General features: G+C 32.0%; 1 protein-coding gene across 1 annotated transcript in view; it reads right to left on the bottom strand.

The window, feature by feature from the left end:
• Positions 1-24,401, bottom strand: part of LOC100166279 — a 129,356-nt gene that overhangs the window by 4,975 nt on the left and 99,980 nt on the right. Inside the window, exons 2-3 of the mRNA XM_029486838.1 lie at positions 9,081-10,320; positions 2,943-3,074 (exon numbers count right to left, since the gene is read on the bottom strand). Coding sequence (XP_029342698.1) covers positions 2,943-3,074; positions 9,081-10,320 — 1,372 coding nt within the window. The remainder of the gene's footprint in view (positions 1-2,942; positions 3,075-9,080; positions 10,321-24,401) is intronic.

The following is a 24,401-nucleotide window of genomic DNA, read 5'->3' as shown; positions in this document are numbered from 1 at the left end:
AGATTTACGATGTATTATTACCAGCTAAATAAATTATTCCAATAAATAAAATATGTATAATTACGCGCACATATCATGAATAATATGTATAATATTACATCGCGCCCTGTTGCCAATGTCATTAATATTATAATTTATAATGATTGATATTACATCGTGAGCACGTATATCACTACAGCTTACGCACAATACAGGGTGATTATTTCGTCACTAAACAGTCGTTTTCTCGGTAAATTTATGTGATTTTGAAAATGTTTTTCTTGCATAATTTTGAAGGCATAACATTACACAACCTTTTTTAAAGGGAAATTATATTATTATGCTTAAATGTTTTATTAGTTACAAATATTTAAACTATATAGATGAGCGAAGTGGAACACTGCAGAGATAAATATTGAAAAATATTGATGTATTTTAATATTATAGGTAATCCGCTAATTCACCATGTAAATTACTCATAACTCATATGTTTTATAACTTGGATTAAGATATTTATGACCTTAAAACACGAAAAAAATGCATTCAATTATGCCCAAAAAGCGTCAAAGTATGTCCTTACATCTTACAAGAATCAAGTAGGTATGACATTCTAAAATTGTACCTAACTATTATTCATTCAAAATATATAACAAGTTTTTTTATGATTACTAATAATTTTTAACAATATAATGTACTTATGACTTGCTATAATGTATATTTACAATGTATAAAAAATGATAACTAAATAATACTTCAAAATGAAGAGAAAAATAGGTCGCTTCAAAATAATAAATAAAAAACTCTGTCATCGTTTTAAAATTAAAAACTCGTATTTGAAAATAAAAAAAAAATATATCAATTTACCGATAAAAAGCTGTTGTTTGGTTGTGGAATAATCACCTAGGGACAAAGGTACCCACATCATTCGTGAGTCATGTCCACAGTGAGGACCCATGGCCGTTATACCGATCTGTCGGTGCACATTATAATATGCCATAATGAACTATAGTAAATTGCTAATTATACTGATTTGAATTTTGATTTTTACAGATCGAAAGTCTCAAAAAAATAACTCGCTTCGAAATATTAAACAATAAAATATGTCTGTCGTCGTTTTAAAATTAAAAACTAGTATTTCGTTTTTAAACTCGTTTAAAGTAAAAAAAAACTATATAAATTTACCGACAAAAAGCTTGTTTTTTAGTGGTGGAAAAATCACCTAGGGACAAAGGTGGGATTGACCTATTGGCCACTATACTGAACTGTCTGTAGACGTCATCGTTTGCGCTCAAACAATAACAACAACACACGGAGCGTCGTTAAACTTCGCGTCCGTGACCGCGGCGGTCTCTTACCGCAAATGGCCATACGACGACGACGATGACGACGAGACCCGAAGGTTGTCTTTTGTCTGCCGCCCGGCGATATCGAGCGCCCGTTATTGTCTCACATCGTAGATTAGGGATAATTATGGAGTAATTAAATGGCGAATAAAAAAAAATACGAAACGAACTGCGACTGTATTTCGTAGTAGGTACAGCTGTAGGTACCATAATATACCTATCTATATTATTATATTCGCACAACGAGCCGTTTAAAATGTACCTACCTATACGGCAAGGTCTCCGGCGTGGAAGCGGGTATACAATACAATAATAACAATATAATATAATATAAACGGTGGCGAAAAGCACAATAGTAGTTGTATACCATATGCATTATATCACACAGGTAGTTGTGGTGTGTCACGCCGTCGATCTACATTTGTTTCATTTTTCTTTCGGTTTTTTTTTTCAACTCGACGCGCGTGCGGTGTACACCCGGCGCAACTTTCACGCTGCCGCCGAACACTTTATATGTATTACATATTATTATTACGAGTGCTGACCGATGAGGCCTTGGACGACCACGACGCGACGACGGCTGTGATATTATTATAACAATCGTGTTCGCGTTTTATCAAAAGTCCCCAAACGGAGATTTGCGCTCGTGGCCGGTGCGTTACATCATTCCGTCGGATAACCTAACGTCGAGGTTGTCCGAAAAATTATTATAATGAGAAAATATTATTATTACTATCATACGCGAGTGTGTGTCGTTGGCCGTACAGTCGAAGGTACAACTGCAGTAATTATTACCTACACGTCATAGTTAGGATCTCTACAGAACAAGACTGTCACAACTCAAAATGTATAGCTTAGGGAATAAACGTTTTGAAGTTTAAAGCTAAGATAAAGTGTTCCGGCTGCTAAGCATTACGGGTGCATATCACAAATTATGAAAAGCAATAACGCCACAACGCTAAGTATTTCTGTTTTCCACTCAACGCGTATCACGCGAAAATGAGTTTTTATTTAGCGCCAAAACGCCTCAAATCGAAGTGAGGCTACATTCTTGAATCTTGACTCCGGTGTTTAATATTTGATAAATATAAATAACATAATATACTGCCGTATTGTATAAAGTAAATAGTATGGCTTTAAAATATATGACAGTAAATAATATGACTTTTGTTTTAAAAATAATTTAAAAATTGAACAACTCAATATACTGGTACATATTTTGGCGGCAAAATTAAAAACGATAGTGAATGCGTGTGCCGTTGTCAGGTTCATTAGAACTAATTTTTGACTATTCTAAAATAGTCTTAACTCAGAGTTAATTAATTTTGAGTCGTGACAGACCTCATAGTGGTGGTGCGGGTTGTACTCTATCGTTATCAGTCTTATCACACTATCCTGCCGCCACCGTGATATTATTTTGCGCAACAATCATAAAGGCGTCCGTATGGCAACAATGATGCACGCTCGTGCGCTATTGTAATAATTGTTGTGTGCTGTTTATTATTGTTTACGTTGTGCGCGTGTTGTGTTTCGTTAATGTCTTAAATAATTATAATATTATTATGGTGTATATAATATGCACGCCCTTTGAGTTCACGGCGGACGTGTGTCAAAACTTACCGTCCAACCTCCGTCCGCAATCTCCTGTTCGCAGAACACCTTCAGGTACCAGTAGGCCGTACCCCTGATTTGCAAATAATACACGCCAGATTGCTTCATGCCTGCATTCAAAAGGTCCAGACACGAAAATCCCTGGAAAAATAAAACATAAATAATTAATTAATGATTGCTCATAAAATAGGTTTGGCTGGTAATAACCAGTGAATGACGTCGCCACAAGATGCCAAATCCCTACTTAAGAATCTAGACGGATCAATATATACAGACGTATCATTTATCGATAAGCTTTTAAATAATAAAATTGACCCGTCCCGATCAACCGGAACAAATTTTTTTAGAGGGGCCAACTTTTAATACATATATAGTCAGTCTCGATTATTTTTTACCAATTTAAGCAAGAATAATTTCGTAAAATACAGTCCACTTAACCGTATGCTGATCAACATCTCAAATTTCGATTTTATTTTTTTCTATGATAATGTTGACATATTATCTAAGATTTATACTTTCTAACCACTAACTTAAATTTGTATCCTATATTTCTTTAATTTATTACTAAATCATTATATATCCTTCTCATAATATATCGTATATAAATATCCTCTTATACCTATAGGTACCACTCTTAAATGTTGTTAACTTGTACGCACGCTGTAATTTTTATTATTCTATGCTTGTGTATTTGTGTAGGTACCTCATAACCCTTCGAGGGTGTCACTTAATAAATAAAAAAACATATTATATATAATTCTGTACAGTATCCATACATATATATATATTATTGTATAAATTATCAATCAACGATCACAGCTTACGATTACTATCATAATAATATGATATAATCGTATCGGACTTAGATCGTCGACTATTATATACACATAATATTATATTATAGTATGTACATATGGTATAGGTAATATATTAATATAGTCGGCATATACCATGTATACTAATTATAAAACAAATACAATAATTATAGATATTTATGAAATAACAAATTTAATTACTACTTTATACTTAACACAAAATTATGCAACAAGATACTTATATAATATTTCCTTATTTGTACAATACGCTATGATTTTTTTTTTTTTTTTAAATTATGTTAAAACACCGTTTGAAATAGCACGCAAAGTTTTTTTTAAAATTATAATCCTTAAAATGCACATGCATGATGAATATAAAAATCGTAATTATTTCTTGACAATTCGTAGGTATACAGTGGCGTGTTCAAGGAGAAAACGGTTCATTATTTTAAGAATATTATTGAGATACAACGCATAATATGTGTACCAGCTCAAACGTCGTCCGCTCGACCTTACGCATATTATAATCTCTATCCGTTCAATATAATATAAGTCAACGTTTTATTTTCCGAGAGAGTTTACCTGTCAAATTAACATAATCCATTACATCGATCAATTAACCGATGCCTGGTAGATAATCGAAAATATTAGGTATTCGTCGTTACGCTATTATATGCATATTATGTTACGGCGGTATTATAAAATACGCGACAGCCAGCAAGCAAGCTGTATAATATAATAATAATATTATTACGTCCGTAATTTATATATTATCATATCATATTATATTCTTTCACTATTGACTTTTGATCGTTTTCTCGTTAATATAATAGTATAAACAATAATATTTTTATTTTTTTATACAATATAGTCGCGATAAGTAGAGTAGTGGAGCGTGTGTGAATTTTTTTTTAAAACTATACATTATTTTTTACGAGAGAGACCTGCGAGTGTCGCAATGTCGCGATATTCAGCCATATATAATAATTAATAATATATTCCCGCGGTGGATCGGTCAACTGCTGCAGCTGCGGGGAAAAGCTCGCCGACAGAAATTTAAAAAAATCGGATAGTGCATTTTTAGCGACGCGGAATGGGTCATATCTGCAGCGATCTAAAACCCCGTTTTCGCGATTGTGATCAGCTGTAACTCTCGATAATAGCTATGGTATATTATATTTTTATTTACACTGTGAGGTACCTATAAATACAGCATAATATTGCACACCAACATACTGCAAGTGCATTCAATATACTGGTCGTACACGGTTTTGTCGTCTCGCGCCATTTTCAGCGCGCTCACCTGTTTGAATCGCGTTCCAATAATATTATGCACATGCCGTAGTCGCCAATATATTATTATTATATAACTTCAGATGACCCGTCCCCCTTTTGGACGCATATTATGTATATTATGTGGCGTCGTATATATATTAATATAATATACCCATACGCGAGTTCACGGAATGGGAATCAGAGCAAATTCTAAGTCCACGGCCTTCGGTGATTTCGTATTTACGCGCGTTCCCACGGCGCCCGTTTTCAATTATGCACACACGTGATATTGGAAATTATACACTCTAATGATATTTGTGTGTGTGTGTATGTGTGCAGTACGTAGGTATATAATAATAATTGTGAGTTTCTCACGGGTGGTTGAATTTTGTTTTTCTTGTAATATATTTTGTTTTTAAATATTAATTTGGCTTTTCAATGGCGAAACCCGTTTCGAACGAGTCCTGTCTATAGTTTGCAGGTGGTTGCAGCTTTCAACGTTTCGATTGTCTTTTGTCGCTATAATAATAATAATAATAATAATAATAATAATAATGTATCTATAACACACGATCTACACAGGAGGTGCAGTATATATCCATTATATTTTGTACGTTCAACCTCCAAATGCCATCGACGACAACAAGGGGGATCAGGGACTTTGATATGGGAAATCTAATGAACGCCGATTATTGAATATAATAATATCATTGATAAATTATAACAAAGTGCCGCCTGCCAATATAATATAATACACTGCAGGAAACGGCAAACGGTTTGTTGTTTTTCCTTGAACGTATCTCCACATAGGTCAAGATAAAATTATTATTTTGCGTTCTACGCGTTATTGTTTTTTATTATTTTGCACCATTAAGTTTTAATGGTTAAAAAAACATATTTATGCAATTTGTCTCGGTTCATTGCGCGTTTTATTTAAATATCGTGACTCCCGTTCGACTATTATTTTGTTGGTTCTTATATTGATTTGTAGGATGGATATACCTAATAATTATTAATTATTATTTTCTCGTCGATTTTTAAAAATGGAAATTTTAAACATATAGGTAACGATAATACATTCATTGATTATTTGTTTGGATACCAACATTGAAGAAATGCAAAATTTTATAATATGTAAATTGAGATTAGAATAAATTGTAATTTTTTTATACAAAAAAAAATAATGAATGATTTATCACGTATTTACGTCACGCATTTTGTGAATTCTATTTCGATCCCCTTAAATGTTCAATCATTTCAAACGCTTTTTATCAAATTATAAATAATAATATTTACTATATAATATATATATATATAGGATACACATGATAAAATAAAATATATGAAATTATTAAAATCTAATAAAAACATTTTTATAATTGAAAATGGTATATGGTATACCTACGTATACAGTTAACAAGTATTTATTTCGTAAATAGGTAGGTACCTACTATCATTTATTATACCATTGATGAAATTATGAAAATAAAAAAAAATTATAGGGGTTATAACTTAGAACTATATATTTTTCTACACAATCAGATTATTAGCAAAATTATTTTGATCAGTTTTTTTCACCAAGTAGCTCAAGGATCGTTTATAAGAATTAAAATACAATATAGAATTTAAGTCAGCGCGTATCGCATATTATCGTCCCTGTACTTATTATTATTATTATGCGATTGTATTTTTTAATGTTGAAAAATAACGACAACAACATTGATCTAGTTTTGTCTTGTTACTGCAACAGGTAATATTTTATACCCGTTTGCCATTAATAATAATGATAAACGTAGGTACAGAAAGTTTTTATTCGTTACCCCTAATTACGTTCACCCATACCTAGAAAATTGTATCGCCAATAGTGTCCCTGTAATATTATTTAAGTAATTCAAATTTCAAATTCCAAGGTAAAAATACGATAACAATCGTTTGTCTATTAGTGTTGGACCACGGCGGTCCTCCATTTTCCACTACCTACCTAAATCTATTATAAGTCTCATCACTGTTAAGACGCCCTGCCAGGTGTGAATTATAACCTTCGTTTTCCGTGTTGAATTTTGCAAGCTCGCGGACTGCAAACAAATTTAAAGCAACATCGATATGACTCGGTTAGTCGTTGCATAAACACGGTTAAAAATCCGTCGATTTGGTAACACACCCGCTGCGTTATTTTACGACGTTATCACTGGCTTATTTTAAAATAACAATTTTCTACTGATTACTATATTATAAATAATATAACTATATCGTATATATTATATGCTGTATACAGTGTACTTATACGCTTGATTATATCGGACCTTTCTATACATGCGATCACGATACGCTAAAATTGACATAATTATAAATCTAATACGATTATGATTGCTTTATGTACATAGATAAACCTGTTCGATAAGCAAAATTTAATGAATATAGACTTCAGTGACTTCTCGGCGAGAAACCTATTTTGCGGAAACCGTGTAAATTATAAGTTATAACGGTTGAAGGTTCACACGAAATGGTGTCATTAATGATCACTATTATTAATTTATGAATTTCAAAAGATTATAAAATGAAAAATAAAACAACTTTTCAAGATTGAATAATATCTAAATATATATAATAATAACTAATAACGTTATATGAATCACAGAAATCTTTCGCTTTTTAATTCCAAAAAAAGTATATACCTACGAATTAGAGGTCTAATAAGTATAGGCATACGTGTAATTTTTTAGCTACATAATTTCACTCGAATAATACGCCTACATTACATTATAATGTATTTGAAACTGTATCCTAATCGGATTTTTGTTTAATGCGTGCGGCTTGTCAAAATCATTATCAATTAATCTGTGCAGTAATTAATGTACGCCTTAAATTGAACCGTTTACAAATAAAGAGCTGATATATACCTAATAAAAAGTTGAATGGTAGCTTGTGAGTCGAAGAAAATATTACCGACTGTCAAGCTTGTGAAATACATTATGTTTAATACGCGTCCTGTTAGATTAAACGACGTTTAAAAAAACTACACGTCACTAAAATCAGATCTGAGATACAATAATACTCGCACAGTAACCTATAATTTAAATTCCTGTTAAAGTTTAAAAAGTCTTTTATGCAACAGCGGAGTGAATTTCAAATAACGATTATTACATATTTTAATCTCTCGGCAAATCTTTTATGCAACGTGCGACACACGCATTTTTAATGAGCGGCGTTAAAAAACGGATTAAAATATCGGTTTCTCGTTTGATTCATTACCTACGTGTAGTTCGTATCGTATTACAATGAAATTACGTGCGCGTGTATTTAGTTTAATAAAATGTTATTTGTTTGACCGCTACACAAGTATAGGTATGCTTATCTGGTGATTTCTCTATATTATCAACTCAGTTCTGTATAATCATAATATCTAAAGATTAAATATTGATATATAATATATATATATACAACGCATAGGTATTAGGTACATAATATTATACATATTTAAGAGTTAAATTAATAAATATAATTAATATTGTGAACACTAAAATATTTAAGACCTATTTAACAATTATTAAACTGTAAAGCGTGTATAGGTAATCTATTGTGTTAAATCGGTTATAATAGTTAAATATTATAGACACATGAAAGTTCCTATTAATAATTTGAACTACCTAATAAATATTCTATTCGATGTTTTATTATTTAAATAATCTGGAAGTAGATTTTTCACATATTTTACCTATCCGGTTTGAACGAGAACTTTCGAACGTCCAAGTTCAGAATTATTATATTATAAATGGAACGTTTCGAAATTATGTCTTAAGCAAAGATAAAACTATTTGTCTTATATCTAGATAGATTTCAAAATAAAAATGAAATATTTAATTGGGATTTAAGAACTTGACGAGTATTTGATTACTGCGTCTTTGAGTTATCATTAATCAGTTACCACGAACATTCAACCGACAAAATCGAGTTCGATAAACATTATACAATATTATTGTATGTATATATATTATTATATTATAGTTGTTTTAAACGTTTGTCGCCTACCGCAATGTTACGAAAAATGAAAACTCACTTTGACTTCGCGGTTGAACTGCTCGGTCAAGAAACTGATGTTAGCCGGTGGCGGTTTGTTCTTGACGCTCGGGAACACCACTCCTCTGTTCTTTTGGGGCGCGTTCCTGGACGTCTGAAACGACAGTTGGACGTCCGGAGGCGTACCAGACGTAGGACCACCGATACCGCTGATACCGCTGATACCGCCGACACCACTGCCGACACTGGTAGGGGTAGTAAATGACACAGAAGAGGAAAGCGGAGTGGACTCGGACTGCAGCTGTTCGTCGTACCGGGAGTAATCGTCGATGGTCGGGTCCAGGCGCAGCATCTCGGCTGGCACAGGCCGCTGGGCCAACGTGACCACGTCATCTTCTTGTTTCTTCAGTCTGCGCTCCACTACGTCCAGGTTTGCGATGATCTTGTTGGTGTTCATACGCAGGTCGTCGTGAATGTCGCTAATGGCCCGCTCCTGGCGTTGCGTCTGCGTCAGCAGCTCGTCAGACTTGGGCACCAGGTCATCCACCGAGCTCTTGGTGCCGACCACCACATTCCACACCTCGTCCATTTTCTCGCTAACGCTCAGTATCGGGTGCATCTGCCTGACCAGCTGGTCGATCTTGTTGCCCCGCTCCGGCGCTGACGCCGGAGTAGTGGTGGTCGTTTTGTTGCCCGACCGACTGCTACCGTGGTGGTGGTTGTGGTTGTTGTTATTGTTATCCTGTTCAACGATGGCGCCGTGTACGTCCGACACCATGCTTATGATCTTGGTTAGCCCGTCCGATACCATGTTTATGTGGAACTGCAGCTTCCTGTCGATGTTGGCAGTGTTGCTCCGGATGTTGTCCATCTGTGTGTTGAGCAACTTGGACACGTCCAGGTGATGGACGTTCACGGGTTTTTTTTCGCTCGCCTCGGCGTTGATATCGTCTGCGGGTGCCAGGAAGTTGTTGTCCAGCTGACTTTTTAGTCCGACCAACTTGCTGTCAATGTCACCCACTTTTCGGTCCAAAGTTGTCAGTCTGGTCTCGAGATGATGACCGAGGGTACCAGGTTCCTTTTGGAAGAGCTTGGTGTCCAACGACCGCAGCTTGCCAATCACAGATTCCGTCTTATCGATGTTGTTTGTTACTCGGGAATCTAGTTGTTCTACTCGGCGCATGAGGTGCTCGACAGCTTTGTCCAGGTTTTCTATTCTCTGGAGTTTCGTCTCCAATGTGGAAACGATCACTTCAAACACGTTGAACAAATATTGTTCCCTGAAACGAAATAATAAATTAATAACACACACGTAAACGTCATTAAAAAACTATAAACAAAAATCAATCTATTGCAAATTCGCAATTCAATATTTAGTTAAATTATATACACAAATGATAAATCCATCTAAAGTTTGGTACCCTCACTGTAAAACGAGTTATAAAAATATCATTCCCGAATATTATCATATGACATTATGTCCATAAAATGTTGGTACATTTTTAAATGTACTTATACATGATATACATTATTAATTATTATATGCAGGTACGTCATGAATTCATTAATTCATGATATTGAAACATTTGTTGAATATAATAATACAAAAACTCATATTTTTTTTTGTGGAGATTTGGTCAAATATAAAATATAAACTATTTCGAATTAGTGTATACGGACGACAGATTTAAAATATTTTTAAAAGAGAAAATCTCCTTGACACCCAACGGTTGTGGAATAAAAAAAAAGGTCATTGTATGCCGAGACCTATCGACACCGTAGTACTGACACGTACGTTTGACAATTACACAACACAAATATAGACGTACATTGTGATACCAAAACTGTTTTCGCGTGTGGTTTCCATACGAGGAATAACCCAATTTGTGAATCCTACTATATAAATCGTAGGTATATACCCTTTGATACGATCACGACACACTTACACACACTCTCATGTCCAGTTTATATATATTTATTATTCACATTACACAAACACACTGAAATATTAGTATTATAGTATTGTATATCGATCTTCGGTGCACGCACGGACTGTGTTATGAATGGACGACCATGGTAGCGGTATATGTATACATAGTAAACCAGTTTTTAATTCGTTACAGTATATTCCACGAGTTAGATAACACGACGACGATTGCACTCGTGCACTTTTTACGACCTGCTGTGATATAATGCGATTTACGTCGTCTTCGGAACCGCTTAAGCCTATATTATACGATAGAGTACGAAACATTTCATTAGAACGAAAAATGTGATCAATCTTAAAATTATGGAACTGTCTCGATCGTTTCATTGACGTTGAAAGATTAAATAAATTGAATCCGGACGAAAGCGCCTCACGTGAATATTACAGTCATATTTTTTACTCGCATTATTTATAATATTTTGTTAAACTGAGTGAAAACATTAATGCATTGCATAAATATATTTCCTCACGTTTCCATGCTGTTGATATTTTAGATAAACGTGAAATTTGATTGAAACCATGATTATTTGTTGATAAAATTACATCCATCAATCACAAAGAAAACTGTTTTATACATTTACGAGCACAAGAGAATAGTATATTATAATAACATAATAAATACATTGTAAACTTCATATTGAAATAATTTAACAAGAATATTTTGATTAAAAGTATTATATTACAAATTACAATATACAACCAATGTAATTTCTGGAGTATAAAATTGTCACCGTACCTTAAAAAAAGAAAGTTTACCGAGTAACAAAAGAGAAAATTATAGCTATGAAATGATTTATAATTTTTAAAAATATTGGTCATTGTTCTATTATGATTTGAGGGACATTTTTAAACTTTTAAAACCAGTGATTTAAATTCATTAACTATCGTGCTTTATTGACGTGTTGGTTTATCATGTTGACATTTATTCTTATTCTGCGCAATTTATTACATTATTTCAATTATTTTTCATGTAACGAACATCATTAACAATACTCAAATATAGGTACGTGCAAATTACACGAAACTATATAACGTCTGGATCAATATTCTACCAGCCTATAATATTCGTTCAATTGTTACAGTTGATTGTTTTCAAGTACAATAAATTCCTACAACTTGCGGCATTGGAGTGAAAAATAATTCGTTAACATATTGTATTATATTGCACACGCATTTATGGTCTGTGATTCGTGTAATGCGTTTCACATGTTTCTAACGGCTCCAGTATAGGACGTGTTCGATTAAAATGCTTATGGGTATATTATTATATGGTGAGTTTCTAATATCGCGGTTAGAAGTTTCTGAATTTTTGAAACAAAATAACACGCACTGTTTAATTTCGTTGCACGTAGATATTGTATATTATTCGAACGCCCCTCGAGGAGGTGGATCTTTTATATTATATATTATTTTAGTTTTTTTTCGTTTGTCGGCAGTTTATCGACTATTTCTAATCTATTTTTGCAGAGATCATCATCCTGTACAGTATATAATATATATATATATACTTAGTAGATACATTATAAATGTGCAGTAATAGTGTAAACTATGTTATTGAAAAATTACTCTCCAAGTCGAATGGCGTACTCCATTAGACTCGTCGAGTTTGAATTTCCACAACGCCATTCCGCTCAGTAATACGAATTATAATATGAACATTATCATCATTCATCCGTCGACTTTCTTAGCCCGCGACCGTCGTCCACTGCGTTTGCAGCAGTTCGTATAATCCGACCGACCAATCCCGATTTCATCCGGAAATAGGGTATTCTCGTAATATATTTATATGTGTAAAGAAACAAACATGTATAGTATAACATAGGTATATACTATATAGTTTATCTGAATTCGTATCTGGCACGCACTTTACTACTTTAATACACGTAGGTACCCATATTATATATAGGTACTGCCTATATACACGTTATATGGGCGTTGGTATACGTTATATTATATTGTCGCCGCCGAACATCTAAAGACTAAAACGCACCAGAAACGTAGGCGAAGTCACCTATTCAGTGACGATGATAATAATAATAATAATAACATATAGGTACGCACGTGAGACCGCCGCAATTATAGCACGTGGTGCGTCGTCGTCGTCGTCGCGGCAGGTGACCAGCGCGTTAAAGTCTCCCGGTGGACGCGCGCGCGTGTGCGGTAGTTTTCGGCGAAAGAGTTCGGACCGGATGGCATAATAACGCGCAAAACTGGTCTCTCCCCGGGGCGCACAGTCGTATGGAATAATAATAATACATACATACATACCTCCACCCGTGTATAATAATAATAATAATAATAATAATACGCAGCCCGCGATGGTCGGACCGCGATAAGCCTCGCGAGATACTTTGCGTGCTGCAGCACATGCTGAATATCGTAACGGATAGGTATATTATATATACATTAGATGTAGGTATATATTATTATATATTTATATTTAGATGCATATAATATACTGAGGAAAAAATAATAATAAAATACTAATAATAATAAAACGATCGTAAATACGCGAAATCCTACCGCGACTCCACCCGAACTCGTTCCATTATCCACTATATTATATTATATACTCTGCTCGCGTGTGTTATTATAATATCTGATGCAATTAATCCGTGTTTACATTGTGATAAACGATAATATTGCCTGCAAAACGCCATATTATAAGAGCAGATAAAGTCGCGCGTGCTGCTGTGTTCGAAGAGTCACAATACCTAGCTATTATAATATATCGACATATCGTCGCACTACTTGTCTATACGTTTCATTTTTATTATTTTAAAATGCAATAATGTGTACGCAGTAACGTTAAATAATAGCAATAGCATATTATTATCCAAAGAAACATTTTAAAATTATATTATACCTACACACATTTTACATTTATTGTTCAATTATATAAATCAAATATCGAAGACTCGAAGTATCTATAATACGTAGGTACTCGTTAATACATATGTCATATACTGTAATAATCACTTTTACAGTTTGTATTTATTAGGAGGCGATCGCACTTTTGAATACCGTGCAAGTCCACTACTGAGCACGTGCTTGGAAAAATCGTTTTTTTTACGCGTTTGTGAGGATGTAGGGGTGTACAAATAAACAAGTACTTAATAAAGAATAATTTTGGTATTCAAATGGCAGTAGTGTGGTACCGCAGCTCGTCACAGTGGCGTTTTCGGAGTTATTTTAATTTATATAATATTATGTTTACTTTGAAAATATCGATAAACATAGAGCGATTATATTAAATAATATGTTCATTTAAGTATTTAACCTCTACGAACCGTGCCACCGTACATCATAAATATTCCTTAACGAGTGCGGTTACGTGTGCATGTATTGTGATACTCTATAGTTTTCTCCCAAGAAATTACTACCGACCATATATTATACAGTTTATATCGTATTTTTATTTCATGAGAATAACCATAGCCGACTTTCGTTCAACTATCATCTGAACCATTTTTTTTTTAACTTTTACCTCGATACATTTATTATTGTTAATTTATATCTATTATGGAATGTAACAATATTTTTTTTAATGGATTAAACGTTTTAATTTTAATTTTATAAAAATGACTATATAGGTAGGTACTTACGTCTTACTAATACTTTATTTGTTACTATTTATATTATCACGTAGGTACCTACTATAGTTTTTAATATTAATAAAATATTATGATATATGATGCTATTGTTTTCTATGTATCTATCCTATACATATATTATAATATTTTTTTAGGTACGACAGGGGCATAAACAATTAGATACCTATTTTTTTTTCGAAATATGTAAATAGTCGTGTTGTGTGTAATATGCACATAAAATTTCCATACACATAGTATACGTGTTTGATTATTAAGACGCATTGTAACAATAATTATCCAGGATATTTTATTTAACCGTATACCCACAATATTTTATGAAATCCAAATGTATAATCATACTTTGAACATGAATCGACTGGAAAAATTAATTTCCAGATGTTAATAATACCTGATAAATAGTCCAGATTAATTGTCATTAAAATAGTGGGTATAAATAAGATTTTTATTAAGTACCCACTATCATAATATTATACGGCAAGAGTAATTTTTAATTGTATAAAACATATTAAATACAGCAGATAATAAAATTATGGTTGAACTGTTTGTAGAATATGTACTTAAATAAATTTAAAAATTGTGTCATCGTAGGTATTAAATATTATTGTTACATAATCTCGATGTCTCAGCAATAAGCCAGGCAATGTTAAATGTATACCAATTCAACCAATCACTCCAAGTGAAGTACATACCTAATGCTAAAAAAAATTCATACATTCGTAAAGTAAAAACACTTACCAATAAATATATATATATATTTGTGCAATTAAATGTTTGTCCAGTTATTTTAATCCTTTACATTAAATAAAATTGCCAAAACATGTTAACCTTAATATCTTTAAGAGAAAATTGTGTGTACGCCCATGTGTGTTATTTAACATTTTTAATACAGTAATTACTAATTATTATTAGGTATTAAACGAAATAAACAAAAACTTGATATTTTGTGAATTTTACTTTTATTTTATAATTTTATCACCCATTGAAATTTAATTTAATATAGGTACTTATTATTATTATATAAAGTAGGTACGTGTTTCAAAATTAAAGTAATTTACTCATTTTTGTATTAATGTATAGATGGAATAGAAAAAAGTATTTACATGTAATTGTACGATACTTAACTCTTATACAAATCATAAATGACCTTAATATACTTTATTTATGAGAATAATAATTTTGAAATATAGGCCAATTGTGAAAATTAATGTTAATTTCAATAACCGTGGGACTGAACTTGTTTTTTTAATAAATGATATATTATATCATACCTATATATAAATTATTATCATTAATATACAACACATAAATTAAGAAATTATTAATGAATATTGTAAATGAAATATTAATCATCAAGGTTGTGAAAAATAATTGATTGTGATCTGTAATCATGTGCACAATACAAATTAAATGTTTTAACGATAGAAGATAAATGATAAACATAAAAAACGGAATTTGCCTATTACTTATTTTTTGAAAAAGTGAATATGTAAACGATCTGTGCATAATAAGTACATATTTAAAATATTAAAATTCCATAAGAATATTTTCTTATATCTTTATAAAATTAAAATGTGATTTTCATTTGTGCAGTATATTACATAACTATTGTTTACTACAAATTTGAAATAACATAGACATAAATCAAGCATATTTTTATTTATTTACTATTTTTAGAAGCCTTTATAACTATAGTAAATAAGATTAGTAGTATTTCAAATTACAATTGATAAAAAAATACAGATAATTAAAAATATTTTAAAAATATAAGTGAAACAATATAATTGTAATGAAAAAATAATAAAAATATAAAACCAAATACCGATGCCGAACTGGCATAAGTACAGTAATAAATACGATTTAAGGTATTATACTAGTTACCCATCGCCCCATATTAAAATGATTTTAAATTAATTTATGAAGTGACAATAAAAAATACCTAGCTGTAAAAAATTTAGAACTAATAAAATACTATTTTATACATAATATACATCTATAATCGTAGTTTAACAGTTTATATTATATGCTATAATATTACCGTTTGGAGAGCTAAACATTATTTTCTGGTAGTCGTTTCATACGTCCCCTTGCCAGAAGCCGATGGTTAACTAGTATAATGCTTTAAATCGCAGTAATAAATAATGACATAATATGATCTAAAGACGTTCTAATAATAACTAAATATTACACCTAAACTATTTACTGTTAAACACCTGTTAACCGAATGCCTCCTGACAAAAGACTCCAGAGATAAACTGATGCTCCCCTACAATCTCCCCTACTAGCACCCAGAGACGACATCGATTCTTCTGAAACTCCTCAAAGAAACGAACCTGATTCATAAAATATGACATAAATACATAGATTTTATCACTTGAAAATTCAATAACCATTAATGTATCATACTTAAAATATTTGGTGTATAACTTTGATTGTAATGTACTTTATAAATTATATAATGTATTGGTTTTTTTTTTTTTTTTCAGAAAAGCCAATAACCCTAGTAGTTTAGGCGTATTTATGAATAAAAAAAATAATAATAATTAAAGAACAGACCAAAAAAATATAATAATACACTATGGCGTAAATTATTATTACATATTGTAATACTGCAGAAAGAAGTGATAGGAGAGGGTGAAATTAGATCAAAACAATAACAATGTATCGTTTATAGAATTATTAAGTATTTTGGTCATTTTGTAGTCAGAAACAACGTAGGCATGAAAAGGTTTTGACTGAAGAACCGAAGAGTCGAAAACAGAAGTCACGACCTCATATTTTTTTGTATTAGGAAGAAGATAATGTATTGAATGATAAGTTTTTTCGGCTGCTAAGCATAATTATACTAACAGTTTTAAAAAAAAATTTAAATTAACTATAACTGAAAAAGCCAAAATAAAATATGAAAAATACATATTTAGATATAAACATAATATCTTATTTATGATTGAAATATCAGCACTCAGCGGGAATGCTATTTATTTCGACAAATAATAATGGCTTGACGATTATAATTTACAATATTGCATGTACAAATACGAAGTCGTAACAGTAAAATATATATTTTATAGATACCTAATGGCTACATCTGGACAGTAAAATTATAAATAATTGAATGAATGACCATAAAACAATATAAGAACACAATTTATTTATAATATAAACAAGTTTTGAATGTGAATGAATATGTGTTATGCTGTGGCGCAACTAGTGCTAAAAATTAAAATGTCGGGGCTTGTAGCCGCCACCTAATATCATATGAAGAATAACCTATGATGGCGTTTCCCCCACACTCCCATAGCCCTATATACAGGGTGATCCATTTAACGTAAGACACTTTATCGTTTAACCACCTACTTTTCGTATAATATGTGTCTTCCTTTAAATGGATCACCCCGTATATTCATTTAAAATATGAACAAATTGTATAAAAAAAAACCAATTCTTATTTACTCAAGTTTAATTTTTCACAATAATAATATACTGTCTGTATATAATAGTTCAGTGCATATTATACTGTAAAATTATGTATAATAATCTTATCAATGTACAGACAAAAATTGTTTTCTTAAAAGCAAATACAGGCTAATGATAATATTTACCATAGGCCAAATAAAATAATTATAAAATTTAAATTTTAAAATTTTAAATTAAAATTGAATTTTAAAAGATTTATTGATATTTTAGGAAGCCATATAATAATATTTTTTTTTGGTGTGCTATTAAAAGTTTTTGGGATGCTAAGCCCCTCCCCCACCCCCCGGCAACCATCATCTAATATCGTTCATGATGGTATGGGTTTGGGTATAAGAAATATGGATGGGTAGTGCCTTTCGCGAGAAATGTATTTAGTCTAAACAATCGAGAACTGTTAGTAGCCACGAAACCAATGGAAAATTATAGAATTTAAGTTAGTATTTGATTAAATATTAGTGATGGGTTAAAGTGATGAATTATTATTGCTGTCTTTGGTCGCCGTAATTTAACTTGAATTTTGTACAAGTGGAAGTAGCCTTAGTTGGTGGAATAACTGAAGACATTTTTATCGTGTCATCATTTGCAATCTTGGAATGAAAAGGTTTTTACATTTTTCAATTTTTGTATGGCAAATTTATTCATATATTTAAAATAACAGTGCATTGTCACATGTGAGCCATTTTATGTTTCAAATCGTATCCTTCACTAGGGGACTTAAAGAAGTTCAAACATCCTCATAAGTAACTCCATCTACCTATACAAACTCTTTCTCTCGTTACTTGCAAATCATATTTAAACTCACTGATCTTTGCCCTTACTCAGACAGCAATATCCAAGGAAAACCCTCAGGAAGGCTAAAGAGAAAATGCCGTAAAGACTTATCATATGATAAAAATCGCGTCAAAAGTATTATTGTTGGGTAATTCCTATTGACTTGTCTTTCAAGCTCACATAAATAACCTACTCACGTACGAGTATTGTACATAGATTTACAGATTATGATATAATATTTCAAATAAATTTCAAAAAATTATAGTAATAATAAAAAAAAAATGTTTACATTATATATTATTTATAAATTGAAAATATAATAATATATTGTATTATCATAATCTTTCTTTCATAACTCACACATAAAACGTCTTTGATCAAACCCATTGTCAATTGTCCTACGAATCCTTCGGACAACTTTCTCCACCCTATCGTATACAACAGATCTCGCACCCTCTGTTTGTTTATTACAAATAAACGAATTACCTCGTTTGTACTATTGTGATTTCAGCTACAGATTCGATTAATCCGAAATGAAATCCGGTTAGGTTATGATTTTATTAAAGGACGTTTGCATGTAAGTACTGTATACACATCTCGGTGTACAGTCATAGTTTGTTGTAGTTATTATTTTTGTAACATAATACATAATGCAAACCGATGGCGACGGCAAGTAGAATTTATACTCTTACTATTATAATAGGTATGGATTAGGGTAAACTAAACATTTGCCATAAACTACGAAGACGTCGACTAAAGTGAGAAGTATTCAATTGCTGCACTTATAGGTAGGTACCTACAACAATCAAACGAATAAACGTCCTAGGCGACAATGTATATATATAAAGGCGTGTTGCAGTATAGGAATGAAAACGAAAGCGAGACGAACGAAAGTAGAAACTTGCAGCGAGAATAACGTTACAGCTGCGGGTCGCAATACAAGGGGATTCGAGAGGAAAAAGTGTAGGCAAATGCAAACCGCGGGTACCTACATAATATATAGGTTAGGTACCCATAATAACGTTATATATGCATAAGCGTACGCGCACGGACAAACATTTTATGCGATATTTTTACTATTGCTTGTTTCCATTTTCCCGTGATAATATATATATCATTTTGATCTCGATCACCGCGAATGGCCCGAGGAACCGACCGCATAACTATGTAGATATGCCACACCGCGCTAGGCGTTGTACTTCAGCTCGAGTTTACGGTGTTTTTTTTTATTTTTTTGAAAATAACTCGAAGAAAGTAGAATTATATTGCCACGAACGAGGTGAAAATAACAAAAAAATGCGAGGCGATAAATTATGAAGTCTTGACTTTTGGGTACGATTGAGTTTGGAAGTCGGCACGCCAAACAAAAATAAAAACATTATTCTATAATATCATGTCCGGAGGGGTCGGACGCCGGAAGCATACAATATTCTCTAGCTCGTTATCGCGTCATCATCGCGTCATCGCGTCCATTAAAACGACCTTAGGACAATGTAATCTCATAACTATTATTATCGATTTTCAACGAGACGTCTTCTTTTTATTTTTCAATTATTATAGACTCGTGTCTGTTTTTATTGTCATGACGTAGTGTACAGAGTTTAAGGGCATCCGTGACTTGAGCCATAAAATACATATTATATAATATACGACCGGCTACTATCAGTTGTTGTTATTATTTCATTAAAAGTTTCTATGCATTAATTTCTCACTTACATTTCTCGATTTATCTTATACACGACTTCTCCGTCGGGATAACGCATGCCATCTATTAAATCACTCAAATTATACCTAGGTAATAATATTATAATAAAGGCCTTGCGAATAAGACACGAGACAAGCTCCTAGTCTAGAATATTCACACGGTATTTTCTGAACAAAATGTTTCCACCTAAACATATAAGCTTAATCATTATACAAAAGATAACACTATTATTTAAATATACGAGATAATGTGTTCATAATTATTATTATTAAATAAAAACCAAATCATATTTAATTAAAGAGTATATTATAAAACATACGCAATATATTTCACATGATGTTTCATCAGGTAGGTAGGTACTAGGTAGGTACTTACAAACAATAGAAACCAGTTACAAAAATATATATTAAAAAATAAATATTTTTTATAGTACAAGATATACATATAATGCAATATAGGTCATTTCGCAAGATAAACTATGGGCAACAATTTTAATAAATTTAATTTAACCATTTCTAATTATTTTTAGCCAAACTATATTAAACTATAAAACACAAAATGCTATCTTTAAATATCAACAAGTAAAAATTATTTTCAAATGCGATATAGGTATGTGCATATTATATATATTATTATATTTGATAGTAAACAAGTAAAACTACTTAGTACCTAATGTTTATCTTATTATAATTCAATATGTAAAGAATGAAGTTTTGACATATTTCTTGCTATGTTTCTTAATTAAATATATTTTATTTAACTACTAGAAAGTATATTTTATTAGTATAAGTTAATGAATGATGTTACTGAATAAAAAAGAACATCATTTTTTAAAAATAAAGAGTGAATATTTTAATCTTGTTCGTTTATAACGGTAACGGTGTAGCTACAAAATATAATATCTAAATAATATATGATTTTTTATGTTCTATACATAAATAAAATAAAACTATAATGTGAACGACGTACCGGCTACCAAAATAAATTTATTTTATTCATAATATGAAATGAAACTGGTTAAATAAATGAAATTTAAATAAACACATTAATCAGAGCTAAAATGATAAACGAGTAAAATTAAATTATTTTATAAAACAAAATATATACTATACAAACATTATAAATTCAAATAACAATCAATTTTTGCATAAAAAACGATGTTAAAAAAATGAATAGGGTCAATGGTCAATGATAAATATTGACCATATTTTATATTGATCCTGCGTAAAAGACGATTGTGATGATTTTTACGTCAGCATGAAAGCATGGTATATGAGAACTGGTAATCAAAGAAGATATTATTAAATGTAGGTACCTAGTATTTTTTTGTTTGGTAACCATCATGATAAGTACTTAAAAGAGCTAAAATATAGCTATAAAATGCTAAATATTATAGTAAATGGTTTCCGGTTATAAAGATGAACCCGAGATACCTTAGTAGATTGCCAATATCTATAATCAAATATTAGACTTTTTTTATGAGAGTCTTTATTTTTTTTCTCGTATACCTTCAACAGTTCAACAATAAGGTGAGCGCAATTCATTTCATTCTTCGAATCGTATTACGAATTGGGTGGGCGAAGGCGAAAAATAATTTTACCGTGTTCTAACTTCTTTTCGCCCTAACTCTGCATAAAAAAATTTACAAGACGTATGAGTTCGACGCAATATCAGGATAAGGCGATGTTTTATCAAACGATTACACGATAACGACGACTTAGTGCTGCACAATCGAATACGTTTCGATATAGAGCTTAGAAATATGTTTGCTTTAAAACAAACACGAGGAGTGTTGAATAGGTTCGCATAATCGTGTTGACATAGTGTCTCGCACCGTACGCCCACGCAGTGACATATATTGTCACTAAAATTATTATGATTATAATTATATATGTAGGTACCTGTGAAGTACATATTGTGATCGTTTAGGAAGATTTCGTAAATACGTTCGGGTCGTCCGTGAGAACTCTGCAGCAGACGGAAGGACACAGCAACAGTATAGTGTCGTTAATATAATATTATTATTATTGTTGTTGTGAATACGGACGACCTCCAAAAGTAATAATATGACATCGCAAACTACTGTGCGAGACGATCGCTGGACACGATGGAGTTCACAAAACTCGTCATAATAATATGACGAAATGTAATTTATTTTGCCACGATCCTCTGAGGAGATTATTGCCGCGGTGACATCGCCTTTATACCCGCATTATATGGGCATTATACCCTTATTCCAGATACGAATGTGCGGCTTTTGCTCGTCCGTGACGAGTGCGACGTATATAACGTTACGATGTGAACGATAATTCGGTAGGACGTAGCAATGTCACAAGATAATTTTGTGTATACGTTCCTGTTGAGTTATTATTATTGCATAATATAATTATTAATTATAATATATTATTAAACCCGAACTATTGAGACTATAGGTAGGTATAGCGTGCGTGTATGTCAATATAATAAATGTGTAATTTCGAAACGGATTATGTTTTCCATTATCAAAATGTTATTAAACGTATACCGTCCACGGCGATGGCAGCAGCGTCCGTCGACGATGACGACGACGACGACGATAATGACAGTAAAATTTAGCCATTTAGGTACCTAAACCGCATTTCTAATTTTCTTCGAAAGCGCGCATGTGACCCGTAGAATAATATGCAGAGTTATGCGTGGTATCGCGTGTTATTTTGTTTCCAATGAGAAACTGCAGCCGGTTTTTTTTCCGTTTGGCGAACAAATCCAGATCGTTTTCTTGTGCTAATATAAATAGGTCGATAAACGTTTTATTATATAGCCATCATAGTAAATATTAATATAATAATAAAATTATGCATACCGTGCACACTGCTGTACGCGTTCGTTTGCCAAATTTGCCCACACGAAACGCCGGAAATCCGTAAAAGCTTTCACGGCCATCAAACAAATTAAACTCGCGACGGCAGTATCGTGGTTGATAATATTATATGGTCGACGTCATTATTCATTCGATTTTCCACCGACTTTATATCAAATATAAGTACCTACCGGCTAACTACATGAAGGTTAATACCTATGAGTTTATGACATGTTTTTTCGCGTGTTTCATCAACTTGTGCGTAATGTCATAATATTATGTACCTGATGAAGACTTTTTTATTATATTATAATAATATACAGGTACTGGGCAATCCGACAGAATATTTTCGTACGTTCTTATTTTCATTTTCTAGCACTCTCTCACGTGATAATATATCATACATTCGTGGTCCGAGTGTCCGACGATTGTCTATAACGGAGTAACTATATACATAAAGAAGTCGTAATCGCAAACGGTTTATACGACCTTTAGCTAATTTTTAGAAACCAGATCGAAAAAATCCGTCTCACGTCCTATACGTACACAATAGTAGTAATTATTTAGTATTAGAACACTATAATATTATAACCCAAACCTGTCGAGAGGGGGTAAAATGAGAATTCTCCCCGGGCCCGGTATTTTTAAGAGCAGCCAGAAATTAAAATTAAGAATTTGATGAACACTTCGGAAAACATTAACTCTTACCTGACAAAGTTAATGATGATTGGATAGAAATAGTCGGGCCCCAAAGTATTATACCCGAGCCCGGGCTTCTCTCCCCAACACCTTGTTATTGCCCTAATAATCATATATTATAGTACCTGTTCATTTACTTTGAATATAGAACCGCCATAGGTCTAGCGTGATGAATTTATATAGAGGGGATATAGCCTATTATATTTCTGGTGCACAACATATTATATTTAAAAAATGTAACTAAAAAAAATAAGGAAATTTGGGGGGGGGGG

Source organism: Acyrthosiphon pisum, chromosome A1 (genome assembly GCF_005508785.2).
Source record: "Acyrthosiphon pisum isolate AL4f chromosome A1, pea_aphid_22Mar2018_4r6ur, whole genome shotgun sequence".
Classification (NCBI taxonomy): domain Eukaryota; kingdom Metazoa; phylum Arthropoda; class Insecta; order Hemiptera; family Aphididae; genus Acyrthosiphon; species Acyrthosiphon pisum.
This window is presented reverse-complemented; position numbering and strand designations above follow the sequence as displayed.